Source organism: Apus apus, chromosome 4 (assembly GCF_020740795.1).
Source record: "Apus apus isolate bApuApu2 chromosome 4, bApuApu2.pri.cur, whole genome shotgun sequence".
Classification (NCBI taxonomy): domain Eukaryota; kingdom Metazoa; phylum Chordata; class Aves; order Apodiformes; family Apodidae; genus Apus; species Apus apus.
The window spans coordinates 76,353,727-76,376,285 of record NC_067285.1 but is presented as its reverse complement, the minus strand read 5'-3'; the positions used below and the strand labels follow the sequence as shown (position 1 = coordinate 76,376,285).

Genomic DNA, 22,559 nt, shown 5'->3' with positions numbered 1-22,559 from the left:
GCACGGCACGGCGCGGCACGGCACGGCGCGGCACGGCACGGCACTGCGGCAGCGCCGCGCTCCGCCCGCCCCGGCCCCGTCCCGGTGCTGCGCGGGGCGCTGAGGGGCGCGGCGGCGGCGGCGGCGCTGCCGCGGGCGGCGGCAGCAGGGAGCGAGGCGGGGCGGCCGGCCGGCAGGTGAGCGGGCGCGGCGGGGCGCGGGTCCCTTGCGGGCGGGCGGCCCGGGAGGCGCTGCCGCCGGCACCTGCCGCGGCTGCCGGCCCGGCCCCCCGTGCGGGGGCCCCGGCGCTGCGGTGGCTGCGGAGCTCCCGGTGCGGAGCCGCCGCGGGGAGCCCCGGAGCGGGCGCGCTGCCCCGCCGGCGGCGGCCCCGGCTGAGCCTGGAGGGCTGGAGCGCAGGGACGGAGGCCGTGGCCAAGGGAGCACGGCGAGCTGTGCGAACCCCGCATCGTCCCTTTGCCGCGGGGGCCGTCGCCCGGCAGCTCCCGGGGAGCCCGCCGTCAGGATGCTCGCTGCTGTCCTGCTCTGGGGAGCAGGAAGGGAGGTGTAAATTCCGTGCAGAGACCGTTTCGGTGCAGCCGGCTTCTTCAGAGAGCTTAAACTGCACTGATTTAAAATTAAAAATAAAGACTGCCTCCTGATATTTGGCTTTAATTAACCTTTTATTTCACAGGATAGTCTCGTGAGATAAAACTCGATTTCGGAAGTGCCCTAAGGGAACAACAATCTAAAACTTCAGGGCGGTCTTGCAGTACCTGTCAAATACTGTTTCTTAACGGGGCAAATTCCAGTAGCATAAGGCAAGGGAGCTTAAGAGAACAGAGAGCACTACTGAGCAGGCAGTTTTCTCGTGCATTTATCTGGAGAGTCCTGGAAGAGACATTTTCTAACAGTGCTTATTCAGTTGTTAAATTGAAGTATTTCAAATGGAGCTTCCCTGAAAACCTTGCTCTGGAAATAAAAGTACCAACTAGGTAGGCAGTGCTAAATATTAAATATGACATCCTTTGATTCACACTTACCTGAAAGACTGTAAAGTTAGTTCAAAGGGAAAAACACAAAGGAGTTAAAAAGGGGGGGAAATACAGCATTTTAGGTCTTTAGAGCCATTACATTGTGAAAGAATTTCTCTGTTCACTGCAGTAGGACAAAATACGACAGATTTCTTTTCAGTGGTGATGATGTTTGCGTGGCAGGAATCTTGTCTGCCTTAGTGTGTACAGTTAGCAACAGCACTATTTATATATTTGTGGCTGGTGTAGTAGGAATCCTTTTTTATTAGAAAACCTTCTCATTTAGACTGCAGTATATCAGTATCAGTTGATGCTGAGTGCAGCTTATGCAGCTGGAGTGCACCCCTTTTTTTCTGAAGAATTTGTCATTTTCAGAGGGCTAGACAAATAGTAGAATATCCACCAAAAAACAGGCTTTTTTCCTACTTCAGTGATATGTGGTATTTGTCCAAGGCACGTTTCCTGTCCTGAAAGCTTAGAGGTTAAATCAGTTGCTCTTAAAACATTTAACACATGGTAGAAGCCTGGCAGGGAATTCTGAAGTGATCTGTATTGTAACTTCTGTTGCCTCCCTGCAATTAGACAGGTCCTACTCTAATATGGAGGAGGAGGATGGAGTTGCCACCGGAACCTTGTTAAAGTATATTCATCACTTTAACCAGGAGGTGGGAAAAAGCCATCAAACCAAACCAACCAACAGAACTATGCAAAGCCACCCATATAGATAAGTGTAGGAGAGGGTCACATTTGTGACAAAGTGATGTGTGTGCTGGGGCATTATTTCAACGGAACAAACCAAATCTCCATTTGAGTTCTTGCCTAGAAAGTTTGGAATCTGGATACTGACATTTCTTTTATGGTTTAAACGTCTTTCAAGTGTAAGGCACCACTGAAATGTGGATGTAACTTATAACAGGGAGAATGAATGAGCTTGTCAGGAGCTGTACTGAGTTCTGCTAGCAGGATCTTTTTTCTCTGTCAGCAAGTTGCACCTTTACTAGAAGTTTTTGCAGGCACAAACACCTATGATCCTACTTTGAGATATCCTGGACTATATTAATGTGTCACCAGACAACTGGTGTAAGACAAATCCCCTGGATGCTTCCTGGATTTTTTTTAATTCCTGCAATTCTGAGCTGCTGTCCACCAATGCATACCTGTGTGCCTTTGCAAACCTATCTTTATAGTCTTAGTATTTTGTTATCTAGTTCTGTTAACTGAAACAGTGGCATTTTCTATCCACATACAGAGCCATCTTAGAAACATCATTTCCAAGACAGTGGAGATGCTATTAATTTTCACCAGTTACTACGATTAAAGCAATTTATAGCAGCATTTTAGAGCATCATATCTTCTAACTACCAAGAAGGCTGTGAAGGGCAAACAAAACTTGCACATATTTGTGTCAAGATAGAAGAATTCAAACAGGTTTTGATTTAGCTATCTAAGAAGTTTTGGTAGTGGACTCCTTCCTTTCAGAGTAAAAGTAATCACCATGAGTAGCACCAGTTTATCAAAAATAAGGAACTCTATATAGATGTATCTTGTTTTGAAAGACAGCCACCATATAAGCAGGAATTACATTAAGAATAACCTTTCTAGCCTGAATTTAACATTTATTAGACATAGTTCTGCCACTCTGTGAGTTTCATACCAAGAAAATATTTCTGCTGCTATCCTTAAGTCATACAGGGCCAGGGCACATCAATGGCACTGCAGCTGCACTGCTGTGTGTGTGGTCCCCAGTCATACATGTGTGACTGTGTGGTGCACAGTCATACGAACAATACTGGATGCTGAGAAAGTTACATTACTTTAATGTTACATTTTTCAATTCAGAGTAGAGATATCTGGAACAAAAGTCTGAAATTACAGAGGTTCTTTAGTAAACTCGTGAGGGATTCCAGCTCAATTATTGTATATACATGGCCTTATATAATAGACATGGCTTGGAAAACGCTGAATTGGACACATTTGTGTACAAGCAAGACATCAGTTGTGTAGCATAGGGCAAACTCCTTTGAATCCCATCTGCTGTTCCTTGAGGGGGAAAGAGGTACAGGCACTCTTACCCTGAAATTATTTTTTTCTATTGCAATCAGTTATGAATGGTTAGATTCCTTTAAATTCCCCCTCTGACAAGATTAATCCTATCCTATCCACATTTAACCTCTTTACCCTGTATCCCAGAAACCAGTAAATGTGAAAGGTAGTCATTAAAAATTATATCCATCTTGCAGTTCTATAGGGATAGAGAAGAATTAGTCATACTTAAATCCATTTTCTTGTATTTGTTTTTCTCTTTTATCTTCCAACTAAAATGGGAGCCTTTTGTTAAAATAGCATAATAAAAACTATGTCAGTGCATTGAAACCATTCACTTCTTCAAAGCACATACAAAATTTAGAGTTTAAATAAAAGAAATCTGTAGCTCTGCAAAGCCCTTCATATCTTTGTTTAAACAAAATTTAATTTTTAATTTTCTATCTTGTTTGAATGTCCTCCATCTGGAATTTTTCTTCTTCATTTGGAAAAATAAAACAATTAGATGTGCTTAAAAGATGGTTAGCTTTGGCAAACACAGCTCAAAGAGGAAGCGGAGGGAAGTTAATTGGGCTGCATTCTGCATTGCTATGTTCTTAGCAGGGTCACATAAGCCATGCCAAGAGCATATGAGATGTTGTATTTTCTGACTTTGGTTATTTAAACTGTTGGTACAATAATAGAGTGCTGATATAAATAAAAGATAAGAGGTGAGTAAAGAAAATTACATATATGTAGAACTTGGTGAGGCCAGGCAGCGCACAGATGTATGTGGAAGTGTGGGAGAGATTCTCTGCATCTTCTTTGTTCCTCCTTTCTCAACAAAGGGGACTTTTTAGCATTGATTCATCTGTGTTTACTGCAACAGCAAAACAGCAGCTATGCTGAAAGCTTGCAAGGAGTTAAGCAAATGTCTCAAAGTCAAACAGATGTTTCTGGAATAATAGCTTTGCATAGAAAACTATCTTGAGTGGTAATTGTTAAGACTTCAAAGAAATACAAATGCTGAATAAATCTAGATGATCTACATGCATGAAGTATTTATTTGTAAGATTGAGATTTCTGTAAAGTGCATACCTAATAAAACATAAGCTGGGCCTTAAAAAGTCTCCACTACCAATCATGTTGAACCTGCTTTATGATCTGTGTAGCCCACAACTCAGTGGGACATTTCTGCCACAGTACCTGTCTTGATTAAAACCAGCAAGCTTCTTCACTAAATAGAAAACTTTGCTTTTACCGCAGTCATTAAAATACCTCTAAGAAAGAACAACTGAATTGCTCAGTCCATATAAAGATGCACATATGAACTACAGCTTATTTAATGAAAAGTTAAGCATCCAAGTTGCCTGAGTTAAGCATGCCAAGTTTTTATTACTTCAGTGTATTTTGCAGAAGTTTATTTGAAGCAGCAGAGATGCTGGGATTACAGGAGCTGTGATACCAAAAAGGAACTTTTCAGAGGTTTGGCATTCTTCAGGTAATCTCTCTAATAATTACCTACCTATTAATTTTTAGGTTGATCGACTAGGGTCTCCGAGTGTTCATTTACATGAGTGCACACCAGACCATTCAAAGATGTGGTTAAATCAATGGGTCCATTCAAATATTTTAAGTGAAGGGAGTCTCTAAAGTCTCTAGGATGCCTTGTGCTTGCTATTTTTGCAATATCAAGACATGAAGTAGGAAAAGAGGAACAAAACTGGGGAGATATTTACAGTAAAAATCTTTGAAAACATTTACACATTCATAAAGGCAGCATGAAGAAATCCTTCATTGTACCACTGCTGAACAGAATATGTGCTTCTTTCCCTACACCAGGAGTCTGGATATAGCATTCATTTTTTATCACACATATAAAAGGTGGAATCAACTCATTGCTCCTTGCTTTCTTTATGCAAAGAAGGCTTTATGCTTTCTTATGGAATCTTTACAGCTGCTAACTTTACTTTGCTGCCCCCTACAGTGTTGGATGTGTTTGGAACAAAACTTTAGTAGATACTCGTTAAAAATTTTACTCCATTTCTGCCATTAATGGTAGAATAAGCTGTGGCCCTTGGTTTTTCCATTTTCTTTCTTTTGTTATTTATAATTTGTCACCTGGCAAAACAAATTGACAAAGGTTTGCCCGTGATAACTTACCAATGCCTACAAAACATAAAAATAATTTATAGGCTTCTTTATTATAAATTCTTCAGGCTCCTAGATTCCATACTGACCGCCATTCTTGTTCACTGCCCAGGGCCATACACTCAGAGGAAAATGAAAACACAGAAGACCATTAAGTTCCCACATTCCGCATAAACCATTATAATCTATGACATTGCACAGGTAAATTATATAGAGTCTCTCTTGACTGTTCCTAAGTTCTCAGCCCATATTTTATCTTATGTCAAGAGACTGCAGTATAGTCATTCTTAATCAAAATAGTTCCTTCTTTTTCCTCCCACTGCCCCATATTCCACCTGAGTTTCAATGAAATTGGTCTCAGTGTTATGAGAAGGAGTAAATACATATGCCTCAGCTGTCTTCTTTACAGTATTCAATGTTGTGTATATTTTTAATAACATCTCCTCTTACTTATCTACCCTCTGAAGTCAGTAGTATGAAAAGGTTATCGTCATCTTTGAGTCTGACTTATTTCTGCTTTATTCTACTTTCATATTAGATTGACTGTAACTGACATTTCTCTAGCATCAAGAAGCTAGATCTATCAGCAAATAATAACCCATGAGATTTAGAGTCTGACTATCTACATGTGGGAAAAACCCAACATTCACTATTGCAGACACCCGAAATAAGTGATATTTCATTAGGTTGGAAGTAAATCTTCTTTATATAGTAAAGAGGACTTTTCGTTGTACTTACTTATCATGTAAGTACAATGGAGAAGGCCAAACGTTTTTTTTTCAGGCTGTCATCAACACTCTCAGCCTGTCTCTTATTCTAAAATACCGCTACTCAAAAATAAAAATATTATTAAAGGTATCATGAAGGCAATTTCCCAGCAACCCATACAGAAATTATTAAGATTAGCCATATTTTTTTACATTGACTTTTCCAAGGCAATTCTTGTATTTGTGTTTCTTGAGTATTAGAGTTTCTTTAGGTTGGGAGGGGCCTCTGGAGGCCATCAGATCCAACACCCTTCTCAAAGCAGGGCCAGCTCAGATGATGTCTAGTCACATTTTCAACATCTCAAAGGATGGAGATTCCATGGCCCCTTCTGGGCAACCTGTTGCAAGGCTTGACTGACCTGCTTAAAATTTTCTTCATAGATAATCATAATTTCAGTTGTTTCATCTTGCATCCCTTGTCTCATGTATTCTCACTGTGCACCTCTGAGAGGATTCTGGGTCTGACTTCTCTGTACCCTCCCATCAGGTGGCTGAAGGCAGTGAGTGTGACACTAAGTGGCTGAGCCCATGTGGCCGGGGCAGTACCACACAGCTCTGACAAGAAGTTTCTAAAAGGTTCACAGGCAGCTGAAAGCAGCTGAAGAGTCTGAAACACACACATAGTTGGGAGCTGCTGCCCAGTGGGGAAGCCCCAGTCCAGACGTGCAGAAGGAAGTTCTTCATTTTACAAACATCACCGGTGTGTCAACCTACTTAATGTAGGGAAGCAGAAAACCATGAAGCTATGAAGGACTGAAATTCCTGCAATGAGAATGAACAGAGCAGATCTTTTGGAACCAAGTCTTAATATTTTATTGACTAGCAAATGACTAGAAAAAGAAGTTGAAGTTTCTGCTAGTTGTAAATCATTGACATTTCTCATCATCTGTGTGTCTGGACTCTTAATAACTTTTTCAGTAGGTGGTTCTCACTCACAAGCCTATGAACTGGCAGTGAGCTTCTTGCCTTCCATGTGGTTTAAGTTCCTTTATTTGCATTCCTGTTCCAATAAAACCTGTTAACTTTTGCCCACTCTGTAAAGGCATTGCCAGTGCAAACTAGGAAAGGTAGTAAGTAGTTTTTAAATAATAAAGAATTAGCTTTAATTTTATTTGTAGCATCATCCTTGATAATTGTTTATAGAGAAATGAGAATTTGAATGAAAATAATCTAATTTCCTTGATCACTTACAAGCCAGATGGCATTCGGATGTTAAAGCTATAGGAACATAATTTATGCATTATACAATAAGCTGGCTTCTTGTGCTTCACTTTTGAATTAAGTAACTGCACAGTTAATAGGATTACACATTATTCTGAGAATAAGAACAGGCCAGTCTTAGAGAAGTGAGAGAGCCAGGAAAAGGTATGCATCACTGCCCTCCTTTTCTATTCTTTTGTGCCCTGACATCATGTTGTTCTGAACAAATGCAGTACTTACAAACACAGCCTTTCACCTACAGTAATTTTCTTTGGTGGCAGTAACACTGAGAAGCAAACTCATCTGTGACATGGAAAAATAAATGGTCAATCAGAACACATCTCTGAGTGATTAATGTCCCTAGCCAGTCTGAGCTGTAAATGTCTTCGGTTTAGACTGATGCTTGATTTTCGACAGAGAAGTTTTGTCCTCAGTTTTTGTCCCTGTTTCACATAGTTACAGTTACTGCAGCTATTTATGATGCAATTTTGTGTTAGAGTGAGGGAATCACTGTTATGTTCAGACAAGTAATTGGCCCTTTTCACCATGTTAAGAACCAGTTACATTTGTTATCGCTACATAGAGGTACGGCTTTTGCTTTCATGTGCTCTGTGTTGAACACAGGCAACCATACACAAGTGGTACACCTTTCATTGTCACTGCCATCACACACTTTCATAGAACCATGGAATGGTTTGGGTTGGAAGGGACCTTAAAGGTGATCTAGTTCCAACCCCTCTGCATGGGCAGGGACACCTCCCACTAGACTAGGTTGATCAAAGCCCCATCCAACTTTGCCTTGAACACTTACAGCGAGGGGACATCCATAACTTCTCTGGGCAACCTGTTGCAGTGTTTCATCACCCTCACAGTAAAGTATTTCTTGCTAATATCTAATCTAAACATACCCTCTTTCAGCTTGAAACTGTTACCCCTTGTCCTGTCACTAGATACCCTTGTAAAAAATCCCTCCCCAGCTTTCCTGTAGCCCCTTCAGGTACTGGAAGGTCACTATAAGGTCACCCCAGAGCCTTCTCTTCTCCAGGCTGAACAACCCCAACTCTCTCAGTGGGTCTTCATAGGAGAGGTGCTCCAGCACCCTGATCATCTTTGTGGCCCTCCTCTGGACAGCTCCATGTCTTTCCTTGTACTCGGGGCCCTAGAGCTGAACACAGTACTCCAGGTAGGGTTTGACCAGAGTGAAGTAGAGGAGGAGAATCACCTCTCTTGACCTGCTGGCCACCCTTCTCTTGATGGTTGGCTTTCTGGGCTGCAAGCACACACTGCCGGCTCATGTTGATCTTCTCATCAACCAACACCCCCAAATTGTTTTCCTCAGGGCTGTTCTTAATCCACTCTCTTCCCAGGCTGTGTATCTGGGATTCCCCTGATCCATGTGCAGGACCTTGAACTTGGCCTTGTTGAACTTCATGGGGTTTGCATGGGCCCTCGTCTCCAGCCTCTGGTCCCTCTGGATGGCCTCCCATCCCTCCAGCATGGCAACTGCACCACACAGCTTGGTGTCATTGAGAAACATGCTGAGTGTGCACTCAGCCTCACTGTTACCATGTTACCCTGTTACTATGCCAGTCCCAATACCAGTCCCTGAGGAATGCCATTCATCACTGATCTCCACTTGGACACTGAGCCATTGACTGTAACTCTTTAAGTGTGGCCAGCCAGCCAGTTCCTTATCCACCAAGTGGTCCAGCCACCAAGTCCATGTCTCTCCAACTTAGAGACAACAAGGATGTCGTGTGGGACAGTGTTAAATGCTTTGCACAAGTCCAGGCAGATGACATCAGTTGCTCTTCCTTTATTCACCAACGCTGTAACCCTGTCATAGAAGGCTACCAAATTTGTCAGGCACAATTTGCCCATAATGAGGCCATGTTGGCTGTCACAAATCACCTCCTTATTTTCCATGTGTCTTAGCATAGTTTCTGGGAGGATCTGCTCCATGATCTTGGCAGGCACGGAGGTGAGATTACTTCCCTGAAGTTCCCTGGGTCTTCTTTTTTTCCCTTTTTAAAAATGGGAGTTATATTTTCCCTTTTCCAGCCAGTGGGAGTTTCACCAAACATCCATCCACAGCATCCCTGTGCTGTAGAGATTCAGTGGGCCTCCAACTGCCTTGAGCTTCCCAATACACTGTGGGTCCTTCTTTGCAGTTTTTCTGTTCATCCATTCAGGTGATGCTATTTCTTTTCCTTCAGAATGCAAATTGCCCTCTGCACTAGACACCTTTTTTTGATTGCTACTGATTTTTATGCCAATCAGAAAATACGGTAGGCTCCAATACAGTAATTACAAGTCACACTCAGTAATTGGTAACACAAAACTTAATCAATTTATGTTGCTCTTTTGCCCTTCCCATCATCTTAATCCAGCCAGTCTGTTCCTGCTCCCTTGCCAGGAAGTGTGACATGTCTTGGCTTTTCTGTATGGCGCAGTGCAGATATATGACACTGTACAGAAACATTTAATAGAGTGAATATGGGTAACCTTAAAGAATGGCTGTCTCCAAGGTTAATGAAGTAGTAAAAATCAGATGTAAATAGTTACTGGAGAGAACAGGCAGAATTGAAGGATTTTTTTCCAAAGTGCAGATTCAGACAGTCTCTATCTATACTGAGCTTCAAAAGCACAGGCTCTACACACTTTGCATAACTGGAGACGGATTTTTGAAGTCCTTGTTTATAGAGCCTAATATGACAAATGAGATTTGCATATTAATTTAAAGTTAAAAAATTATTCTCACTCTTCAAGACAAATATTTCCATATTCAATAATTAGAAAAACACAGAAAAAATGAGGGCAGGCTTGGAGTTGTGCATCCACACCACGCATGCAGGTTATCTAACATAACATAACTTGCCATTTCTAGGAATGCCTCATCCTCAAGATGGAGGAAACTATTTTGCTCCTCTAGTAACAGTTGTATCTATTTGTATGAAATGAAGTTCATTGCTTTACAGAGAATGAGAGATGAAGAAGAAAACAACCTTAGTCAAATATTACCACTGAAAGACAGTAATGTTTTCTTTCCTTTTTGAATAAAGAGTGGCTGGAAAGCTGCCCAGAGGGAAAGGACCTGGGGGTGTTGGTTGTCAGCCAGCTGAATATGAGCCAGCAGTGTGCCCAGGTGGCCAAGAAGGCCAACAGCAACCTGGCTTGTATTTGAACTAGTGTGGCCAGCAGGAGCAGGGAAGTGATTGTCCTCCTGTACTCAGCACTGGTGAGGCTGCACCTTGAATCCTGTGTTCAGTTTTGGGCCCCTTCCTACAAGAAGGACATCAAGGTGCCGGAGCGTGTCCAGAGAAGGGCAACAAAGCTGCTGGTGTGTCTGGAGCACAAGTCTTATGAGGAGTGGCTGAGGGAACTGGGGATGTTCTGTCTGGAGAAAAGGAGCCTGAAGGGAGACCTTATCACTCTCTACAGCTGCCTGAGAGGAGGCTGTAGGCAGGTAGGGATCAGTCTCTTCTCTCTAGTAACAAGAAACAAGACAAGAGAAAATGGTCTCAAGTTGAGCCAGGGGAGCAACTCACTGAAAGGGTAATTAAACACTGGAATAGGTTGACCAGGGAGGTGGTTGTATCACCATACCCGGAGGTGTTTAAAAGACCTGTAGTTGTGGGGCTTAGCAATATGGTTTAGCACTGGACTCAGTAGAGTTAGGTTAATGTTTGGACTTACTGATCTTTAAGGTCTTTTCCAACCAGAATGATTCTGTGATACTATCAAAGAAAAGAGGGAAGGGGATTGTTTGTTTAGTTTTATTTTATTGTTTCCTTTATATATGGAACTGGCCTAACCTTGTCAGCAGTCATTTTCCACACTAAGGTAATTGAATTACCAGATATTGAATAAAATACAAATGGTTTTGCAAGTGAAATATTCACTCTGGAGAAAAGTTTGTTAGATAGTTACCTGTATTTGGATTGCAGGCAGATTCCTCTAATAAATTTCACTAAATTTCATTTACCTTAGAAACATATGAGTAAAACCAACATAGTTAGATACTTTGATGTGATTTTAACATCATTTGTGGCTCTTAGACTTGGAGTGAAATTAGCAAAGGTGGTCATTTTGTAGCCTAGCCTGTGCCCTCAATCAGTACTGAATGTTGGTTGCGTTCGCTGGAAGCATAATGAGGCCAACAGCACATGTGTAAACCCCCTCCTCTGCCTGCAAACTGAAATCACTGTTTAAGAAAGGGTGCAGTGTAGATGATTAGTTGAGGGAAAATATCATAGTGAGAATGTGCAAAAAGTATATAGGCAAAATGCTAAATGACGTGTAAGGAATGCATAAGTCCCAATTTATTTGTATCTCAAAGACACCTTACCCATAACTATGTCACTAGAGAGCATTTTTCTTTCTAAATCTGCCCTAAAAATGCCATTTAAATTACTTGATCAAGTATTAAATATCCTCTTTTAATAACATTCTTCCATGGTATGTTTTATCTCAGAAAACTTATAAAACAATGCACTAGCTTAAGTAAAGTTTAAGTAAAGTCTGACATGTTTTGCTGTGTGTACTATTGTATTTGGACAAAACTATGTATATTAAGGATTCCAACATCAGCTCCAAAAACCCTTCCTGAAGCAGTTCCTTCTTACACCACATTCCACAATTTATGTTAGACTGTGCATGTGACAGAGGTGTAGCACTGAACTCGTAGTGACAACTTCAATGTGTTGTACCTTTGTTTTTCCTGTTGATTTTGCAAATATTAAAATAATAATAATAATAATAATAATAATAATAATAATAAGAAGAAGAAGAAGAAGAAGAAGAAGAAGAAGAAGAAGAAGAAGAAGTCTGTTGAACTTCTGGCATAAAACAGTAGCTGTAGCTAAATTGCTGCTAAGTGTCTAGGTGATAAAAGCCTTCTCCCACGCCTGCCACTCTGAACAACACTATTGTCAGGAAAATGTATGCATCTTTTTCCAGTAAGAATAAGGACCATGATAACATTAGCATTTAGACAAGACACTGAGTTGATGATTGTGAAATGCATTAATGGATGTGTCACTATTTTAAAAGAGCACATCTAATGGATTGTTTATACATGCCTTCTCATTGTACTTATTTATTTATTTTATAGGATATTTTAAACATTAAATTGCATGGATCAAAGTAGAACTCTCCTGTGACCTCCTCACCTCAAGGGTCTGCATTCAACAGAACCGATCCCAGTTTCCAGCCAGTTGCATATACCACTGAAGAAAAATGAACATACTGAACAGCTACCACTTTTTGTACTTTCTGCCTACCACACGCCTTGTCATCTTATTAGCAGCTTTGACGACTGCTGAGGATGTGACTAATAGCACTTTCAACCACACTGACATGAACATGGGATCTGTGCCTGTGGTGATCTCCCGCATCGACCATATTATAGTCAAGGAGGGGAGTAGTGCCTTGATTGACTGCAATGTCCAAGGCAGTCCTAGTCCACATTACAAATGGTACAATTCCAACGGGCGCCTGCTCCAAGAGGAGGAGAGTAAAGGTGAGATATTAGTATTCTCACTGATGTAGCCTGTCCAGAGGCATTTCTGATTTCATCAGGTTGATTAATAACCCAAATTTAATGGCCTGGCTGTAGTATATTCCTGTGTGAAAATATATGAAAGCTCAGTGGCAGCCATTAATTTGTTGTGCACACCATAGAAGAAAAAAAAAGCATTCTTTAATATGCTATTTATAGCAAGACATAGCAAGAAGCTGAAGCACTTAGCAGAAGGTGTAGACAGGCTTCTTTTCATTGGAAGACTTCCAAGTTTGATCCTATTTCCCATTCTGTCCTCTTTTGTTCTTCTCTGGCCCCAGAAAAGACTAAAAAGCTATCTCCTAACTCAAGGGAGGATTCTCCTGACATACAAGAATAGTTTGTTGGCATGAAATGAACACAACTAACTCCTTGATATGCCTGGTGTCTTCATCCATAGTGCCACTGGAGTGTGAGAAGCAGGAGATGGTCTGACTGATCAACAGAAAAACCTATATAGGGCTGCAGTCAGAAGAACAGCCAATTCTGAGCCTTCCTGGCTTTACTTAAGACTCTTCAGTTGCATTTGCCAAGGACCTTAATTACACATGAGCTTATTTTCCTTAAATGGAAGGTTTGGGTGATAATCCTAGCTATACTTCTAGGGAACATTTGGCGGGGGGGAGATGGAAGGTGTTTTACTCATGTAATCCTTCCATACTGACTGCTTTGTTCACAGCACGATCAAATAAACTCTTATGCATATTAAAAGCAAGATAGCTTACTTAACCAATAGCTGACCTCAGGGAGAACTCTGCTATCGTGGGAGTAATGATTGACCCAGCTGGATGTGCAACAGCATAGTCTATCTGTAAAAACTTGCTGCATAACTGGTTATGTTTTACATTAACAGTATTTTATAGTTTCCTAAGTAGAGCTAGAGAAAGGGATTGCTTGAGCTAGTAAGCGGAATTCCGGGTAGAATTTGTGCGGTCATGGCAACACAGTATGATTAGTGCAGTAGAGTGTTTTAGTAAGACTCACTAATAGAAATTTTCCTCTTTAATTAAGCATCTAACTTTAAGTCTTTGTATAGTCAACTGAGAGAGAGAGCTGCTAACACAAATACTTACATAGGTAAGCAAAAACTTTGACCAAATCAGTAAAAATTGCAGAGGCAGTATTAAGACAACTTTAAGTTAGAATTTCAACAATGCACTTCCTCCTTTAGGAAAGTGACTGTCTTTCTGACTGTCTCCTAGCACAAGATTGTTCTTTACTATGTATATAGCTGAGTATGGCTGAATTGTTATCAAAACCCCGTAATGATACCTTTTCTAATAATTGTTTTCTCATTAGGCTTATACTATCTGCTAGGATCCACTGGCACAGACCCAGTCATAGAGTTCAATGCCATTATGTAATTTCTAACAGCTGGAGCCAGGATACATCAGCAAGGCTTCTTGTAATTTTACAATGAATAAAGACCTACTTTGCCAACATTGCAATTCAAAGGCATACTGAGCAGCCAATACTCTTATGTTTTTTCTACTTCTAGAGGTTGAGAAAAAAAGTGTCATTTGTTACAGACACTGACATTTCCTCTGTAAGACCATTCTCCTCTGAATTTATCTAAGTAGCAGATAGTGGTGTTTTTTTTTAATGTGAAGGTCTGCTTTAGACTGAACTTTTTATTTATTCTGTATGTTTTTATGTTCAGGCAAAGTGGTTCAGCTGTTTTCAAGAATTAAACTAGTGCAAAAAATAGTGTTTCAGCTAAGTTAAAAATTCTAAGTAAGAGGATAAAAAAAATGTAATTAAGAACTGTCCATAAAGGAACTGAGGCAGGGATCTTGTGGGAATATGTTCTACATAGGCTTCTACTGGAGATAATGTAAAAAAACAGTTTGGATAAGTGACATTTAATTAGAAAAACTCAAATGGTAAAAGCCCATAACTACTCTGAATTAAAGGCTTTTTTTGTCTAATGAGTTTCAGAATTGCCCACAGCTCCTTCCTTGAAAGAAATAAAGTAAAAAACTAGAATAATCTTTTTAACAAAGAAAGAACTTCCATGAAAAGGATAAAATAAATGTAGAAGCAAAGTACACACTAACCTGTGCCTGGACTGCAATCCTTGCCTTGTGACTTACATGCATTGCAAAGGGGTTTTGCAGTGGTTTAGTCCTCTAAGCACAGATTCTGTGTCTTTGCTCAGCTGCCTTAGTAGACTTAAATTGCAGCTGGTAAGACTAAGCTTAAGTAAAAACAACTTCCTGGTAGTAAACATAGGTGAGCACCTGAAATTCCGGGTTACTGAAATTCCATTACTGCCTTCAGCAGATACCTGTCGGGAATGGCTTGGGATGGTGGTTACAGGGGTTGAAAACAGTTGAGCCTGCCTCTGAGTAGCAATATGTATTAGATTATCTTGTTGGCTTACATCAGCTTGTATCATTGTTATAAGAGAAAATCTTTTGGATGACATCTCCCTGTATGAAGTGTTCAGAAGGCACAGAGGCACTCCTGCACTTTCTGGCTGTTCTCTCCACTGTGTGAACACTTCCAGGGGTGCAGTTGTATGTAGGAAAGAATTGACACCAGGCTTTCCTATTGGAGCTGAATAGTGTTTTTTATAGAAAAGTTGCAACTTACTAAGTCAAATCACCCTGAATAAAGTAAAAAATACACATCATCAGCTCTTAAATAGTAGTGATTGTTGAATAAAAATGAAGCTTACTTGGGGAACTAAAAATCTAATTTGTTACCAATATATAATGGTAAACACAGTAACTAGCTGAATCTTGAATCTCTGAATTTTAACATAATGTTTCAAACTGGGTTTAAATAACTAAATTCTGCTGTGCCAGGTTTACAGGATGTGAAATGTACATGTACAATTACGTGTAGGTATAAAAGATATAGATCATACTACACTGGTAGAAATAACTTACAGAAGTTCCATCGTGGTGTGATGAAGTTCATACTGACAAACAAGATGTTCTCTTAATTGGTTATGGCTCTTCTCTTTCCCATCCATCACTCTCCTACTGTCCTATTTCCCTGTTTGTTTGTTTGTTTTTAAATTATACTTCAAAATTAGATTCTGAACATCTCAGAGTCCTGTAGGGAGACAATGTGGCACATGATGTCTGAAATGTTAGGGTTTCTAAAGTTTAACAGAATTATATAAGATACTATAGCAAAACATCAAAATAACCCAATTGTAGGAAAATGCGTTGTCAGGGAACAAAAGAAGGAGGGCTCACAATCCCACTGTTACTGATCTTTGAGGAAGTGCCATGTGTTTGGAAGGCTGCCTGGGGTAAGTAGTCCCGTCTTTGTAACTTAACTGATGATAAGTTTGTAACAGATGTCAAGCATATGAACATTTTTTAATGAGACTTCTTTCAGGGCGTGATCCGATTATTCACAGTTGATGTCAGAGATTTGATAGTAACATGGCTAGGATCTCAGGGGCAAATAGACCTTTGTGGTGGTAAATTTTTTGTCTTCTTGTGAACATTATTTATTTCTTCCAAAATCTGAAGCCAGTTTGACAAAGCTGATGTTTAAGACTATGCTGATCATGTGAACAAAATTCTTCTAACTAAGTTACTTTCTCCTCTCCAGCAGGAAAATGGTGGTTTCTTGACAATGGGCTACTAAACATTACCAGAGTGTCTTTCGAAGACAGAGGTAAATACACTTGTGTTGCATCCAATACATATGGCAGTGTTAACAATACTGTGACACTGAGGGTTGTTTTTACCTCTGGAGATATGGGAATCTATTACATGATTGTCTGCCTTGTAGCTTTTACCATTGTTATGATACTGAACATAACTCGGTTATGTATGATGAGCAGTCACCTGAAGAAAACAGAGAAAGCAATTAATGAATTCTTCAGAACAGAAGGGGCAGAGAAACTCCAGAAAGCCTTTGAGATTGCAAAACGTATCCCAATTATCACTTCAGCCAAAACGCTTGAGCTTGCCAAAGTAACCCAGTTCAAGACCATGGAATTTGCTCGCTATATTGAAGAGCTTGCTCGGAGTGTACCTTTGCCACCTCTCATCATGAACTGCAGAACTATAATGGAAGAAATTATGGAGGTTGTTGGTCTGGAGGAGCAAGGGCAGAATTTTGTCCGGCAGACAGCAGAAGGCCAGGAAACCACTGAAACAGATGAACTGTATATGCTCCCCAATGCTTTGAAGCGCAGTGACTCTCCCACAGCTGACTCTGATGCATCGTCACTGCACGAGCCACCTCAACAGATTGCAATAAAAGTGTCAGTCCACCCATTGTCCAAAAAGGACTGCATGGACGGTCAGTCACAAGAAAGCATGCAGTTGGACACCAAGGAAGAAGACACTCCTCAAACACCAGCACTTCCTGCAGAGCCCCCTCCTGAGCCGTCTGCTGAACTGAGTTCCAATGACACAGCATTGGTGAATGACAAAAATGCATGCGTTATATATGAAAGCCATGTATGATAGTTACTCCTGAATCTATGCATAGCAGGAAAATCAGGTGGAGCTCTTTTAAAAATACATATTGTACTTGCCGCTAAGCCTTACCTGGAGACTATCATAGCAAAAGCATGTATGTGGATTATTTGGCACTTTCTTCTCAATTTGACTTTAATTTACCATGATGTATGGCAGAGTAATTGCTATTACATTAATATTAATTGCTCTTTTTGATTAGGAGTATTTCCAAAAAACATTTACCTCAGCATTTTCTAGGTTGGAGTCACCTGTAGTGGCCTCTTGGAAGTCATTGGTAGTCTTTGATGTAGGACACTTGAACTTAGTAAACATAAAACTGCTTTTAATTTTCCTCCTTCACTCCTGTTATTTCCACCTATTGCATTTTTGCAAATATTTTCTTGTGAATTTGAAATATTGCCCAAGAAGCAGCACTCCAGTAGCCAAATAAAATCCTAATAGATCCCATTTACACAGCCTGTTTGCTCAGCTGTATTGTGATTTAGAGAGCTATTAAACAAAGTTAAAATGTTTCCATTTCATTTGCGACCACACTGCTTAGGCACATGGGAAATAGTTTTCCCTTTTCCATGGAATGAAATGTCAACAATTGTTTTTTTCCAATTGAGAAACAACTTTGAGGTCTATTTTATAGTTGGGAAAGCCCATAAACATCTTACAGAAAGTTGCAGTCCAACAGCTTTGCAGGGGATTTTTTTTGCATATATTTGACCATTTTTTACTTTGCCAGAAGTTTATATGGAACACAGCTGCAATATGCAAGATGTCTTTTTTGTAGCAATTTGGTAGGAGTAAGCGTGCACTACCTTACTAGAAGTTATGCAGGTTACTAGTCCTGCAAGTGCCAGTAATCAGCTGATGTCAAGGCTGAAAAGGCAGAAGACTCTTTCATTGTATTTCTCAGTTTTGTGCAAATTTCTGTTCTGAACATCAACCCTAAATTAATCTGTAAGTTTAAGTTTGAGAGTGTTTTATCCAAACAAACAAAACAAAATAATAGGTATATTTTATATATATATACACACATATAATCCTGTGAAATTACAATGACGATCACATAAACTGTTCACTGTTTTAATTACTTTGGTATTTTAACAACCTCCTACCTATGTAGGATGTTCACTGCTTGAGTACATGTGACTCTAACCCAGTAAAGCTTTAATGATCACAGTGATTGTGGCATTAAAAAGGATAACATTTATGCCAGGAAATGCCAGGAGTGGAAAGGAAGTTATAATTTCTATTGCAGACATACAATTTAAAAAACCAAACTTCTCCAAGTGAGTCTGGAAAGAAAGCATTTAAAAGGAGGAGTTTATGTAGGACTAATAGCATCTTACTTAATTACCTGACACACATATAAATTGGAACTCATGAACAAACTATCACCTTGATGTTTTTAAGGACTGTAATGTAAGTGTAGATACTAAAAATAAATCTGGAATCATTATATTGCAGAAAAATAAGTCACTTAGATCTACGGGGAGATGATGTGTGGATGGCTCTCTGGAGATTTTCTTGAAGTACCCACGTCTACACCACGTCTGTTGGAGGCATGGGTAAATGAGATGAAACAAAGTCAGTGTTTCAGCTATCTAAAAAAACCCTTGACAGTGAACTGAAGTTTTATGTCAACTTCCTTGCGTTTAAGTGTAGAGCTTCACTAGCAGTGTAATACAGGAGCACCCCATGACTTAAGTAGGTGTTGCAGAGAAGGCTTGATATTTACTTTCTATGGTTATTTTAAAAAATGCGTAATAATGAACTTCAGATTTTGTGGCTGACTTATGAAATGACAGCATTTAGTTGCCTAACATATCCTTTGTGCTCTCCACAGTGGCAGGCATCTTTCAGGTAGTTGGTAGTTGTAGAGACTGATACAAAATGCATTTGCACATACTCAAAAGGAAACATGAAAGGGCAAAGTCCCTTTAAGAATGTGGCTGGAAATATTTTATTTCCATACAGGCTAGGTTAAGAGAATACCATAAAGAACCTCACTTCTGACCAGTGTGGTTGAAGATACTACTGATGCAAACTGTTAACTTCTTGTCTGAGTCCAAATTACATTTCTGTTTAGTGTTCACATCAGTTTTTCAAGTTACCTAGTTTGTTTCTGGTATGAAAAAGGATGAGGGCAGAAACAAAAGCAGAAAATCACACTGATTTTTTTTTAATTCACCTTAACCTCCTGGAAAGAGGCATCTTGATTTTTCTGCCTGTCCAGCATTTACAAACAATGCTCATCCATTCTGAAGTTACCTGCCTGGTGCTCAACTAAAATTGTACAGGTTGAGCCAGGATGTTCTTGAAAGGATAAAAATAACTTTTAAATTATACTTCAAAATTTAAAAGTTTCAAAATTATTTCTTAAACTCCAGTATCTTTATTTTAATTGGTTTTTAAGTATGAACTTCTTACAGTACAGACCAGACTCCATCATGTATGGTGATTGATACCAGGCAGTTCTGATCCTGACTGCTGCCCTCAGGCTGCCCTCCAGCCTGTGCAATATTTATTTATTTATTTATTGATAAACAGTTGAGAGTAAACAATCCCCATAGTTTTCTTCAGTATCTCTGTGTAAACTTCCTTGAAGATACAGACTACATTTTTTTCCAAAGTCTGCCCACAAAGAGCATGTATATGAAGTACACACAAACATGTATTGCAAACCATATATGAACAACAGGTGTTTGGATTACATGCATGTAATGGGTCTAACGCTGAATTCCTGCTGTTGCCAGGTCAAGGGGAACCTTGACTTTGCTGGAGCTGGACTCACTCAGGGCTGGGAGTTCACAAGTAGCCAGTCTGCTGTAAATTCTTTGGACATTTAGCTTTGTGGTTTATTGGACTAAAAGCAGAACAGCATGGTATCTGAAGAAAACACAGATCGTAGCAGTTCTGGTGTAGGTATTTTTTCTGGTTTTGTATGTGCTGCTCAGTATCTTTATGCATCCATTATATAACACCTGTAACCCTAAAGCTTTTTATGTGCTTTCAGGCACTTCCTTTTGTGGGAGGCAGATGGGAAGCAAGACCCAAACCCATCTTTCCTGTTCCAAACTTTCTGGCTGCGCTATTATAAAGTAAAGGATTTTGTCCTGCAGTATTTCTTAGGGAGTGGCTATTTTGTGGTGCAAGAACACAATTAACAACTATAAAATTAATTATAACTCTAAGAAAGCATTAACATTTGCTTTGTTATGTATTTTCATGCACCTTAAGCACTTAGGGGATATTAGAGTGATCTGTTCTCATCTTTGGACTATGCACACCTTTTGTTAAATTGTTCTATTTATTATATAACCAAACACTAATGATTCTTAAAACACTCAGAATCTGGAAAATCTAGTCCAACGGAATTTGCTTTCTAAAAGCATATGGAACACCAAGCTAGGCTTAGAAAGGAAAAGAGATTTCCAAGCTATACTTTGAGCATTTTAAAATATATTTGCCAAAACATCATGAAATGTGACTAGATTTCTGCATCACAAGAAATCAGTGTTGGATTTGGATTTTACATTTACTGTTCTTTTTTCACTAAATGTAAAACCATGTTAGTCAGACCACTTGAACAATAGCACTCACTATCTACTTACTCAACGTTTTCTTTTTGAGCAGCATTTGTTTACTGCTGATGCTTTTTTGTTCTGATTTGAGTATGCTTGCGATGAAACCTACTCCAATCATGTTTTGAGACTGTCATTTAAAAAGTTCAAAAGAATCCACAGATCAGCATTTTTGTGCAGGTTTACTGATATTAGGTAAGGCGTAGCAGTTCACTGCTGTGCTTAAAAATTATTGTAGAATCATAAGACTTGTAGAATGGCGTATATGGGCAGATGTTGATTTTTTTACAATCAGTGCCTGTTTTATTCTAATGTACATACTACGTCAGTTCCTTGATTTGCAGTTATCTTTTGACAAAAGTACTGTAATGTATAACCAGGGCTTTCTGACATTCAGTTTGGATCAGATCAACTAATTCTGGAAAGTGCTAACAGTGTTGAATTTTAAAAGTTCTCATGGAGTATCTTGGCAGCATGCTATTTTAAGAGTTGGCCTCTTAAGAATGCCATACTTAGTGGGACAACTGAAAGCTTCTTAGATGCACAGGAAATGCTTGCACTAAAGTATCTTAAGTTATATTTCATTATTATTAAATACTTTCAGATTTTACAAGAATTGTAAGACAAATATGAATGTGTTCTTTTGAGAAGCAGTTACTGTATTTTTATTTAAATAACTGTTACGATTTTATAGTTCATGGCCGTAAACCACAGAGACCAGTTCATGCTGAAGTGGCAAAATGAAATGTGATCCAGCTTGTAAATTTATCATTGTTTCAATAAAGAATTTGCACAGAGTATGTCAAGTCTGTACACGCTCCACAAGTGATAGTTTTCACCAAATCACAGAATCATCATGGTTGGAAAGGACCCCTGAGGTCATCAAATGCAAGCATCAACACACACAAAAATACCCCACAACACACACCCCACCAAAAAACACCCACAAAAAAACCCCCGCAACTTCAGCCACTAGAGCATGCCCTGAAGTACCATGTCTACATGTTTCTTGAATACCTCCAATGATGGTGACTCCACCACCTCCCTGGGAAGACTGTTCCAGTGCCTGACCATTCTTTCAGTACAGAAATTCTTCCTCATATCAAATCTAAACATCCCCTGCCGCAACTTCAGGCCATTTCCTCTGCTCCTATCATTATTTACTTGGGAGAAGAGGCCAACACCCACCTCCCTACAACCTCCTTTCAGGTAGTTGTAGAGGGAAATGAGGTCTCCCCTCAGCCTCCTTCAGACTAAACAATCCCAGCTCCTTCAGCTACTCCTCTTATGATTTGTTTTCTAGACTTTTCACCAGCTTGGTAGCTCTCCTCTGGACACACTCCAGCACCTCAATGTCCTTCTTATAGTGAGCGGCCCAGAACTAGACACAGAACTTCAGGTGTGGCCTCACCAGTGCCAAGTACAGGGGCACAATCACATCCTACTCCCGCTGGCCACACTATTCCTGAGACAGGCCAGGATGCTGTTGGCCTTCTTTGCCACCTGGGCACACTGCTGGCTCATGCTAAGCTGGCTGTCCACCAGCACCCCCAGGTCCTTTTCTGCTGGGCAGCTTTCCAGCCACTCTTCCCCAAGCCTGTAGTGTTGCCTGGGGTTGTTGTGACCAAAATGCAGGACCTGGCACTTGGCCTTATTTAACCTCATACAATTGGCCTTGGCCCATCCATCCAGCCCGTCCAGGTCCCTCTGTAGAGCCTTCCTACCCTCAAGCAGATCAACAATCCTTCCCAGTTTGGTGTCATCTGCAAACTTACTGAGGGTGCACTCAATCCCCTCATCCAAATCACTGATAAAGATGT

General features: G+C 40.1%; 1 protein-coding gene across 2 annotated transcripts; it reads left to right on the top strand.

Annotated features, from left to right (window-relative positions):
- The first annotated feature begins 145 nt into the window (after positions 1 to 145).
- Positions 146 to 20,258, top strand: MFAP3L (microfibril associated protein 3 like). Of its 2 annotated transcripts, none has more exons than XM_051616488.1 (3): positions 146 to 176; positions 12,264 to 12,671; positions 16,287 to 20,258. In XM_051616488.1, exons 2-3 carry the CDS (start codon positions 12,389 to 12,391, stop codon positions 17,147 to 17,149), a joined length of 1,146 nt encoding a protein of 381 aa, XP_051472448.1. In that variant the 5' UTR covers positions 146 to 176; positions 12,264 to 12,388; the 3' UTR covers positions 17,150 to 20,258. The 2 variants fall into 2 exon arrangements, with proteins under 2 accessions (XP_051472448.1, XP_051472447.1); XM_051616487.1 differs by having other exon boundaries at positions 16,284 to 20,258.
- The last annotated feature ends 2,301 nt before the right edge of the window (positions 20,259 to 22,559 follow it).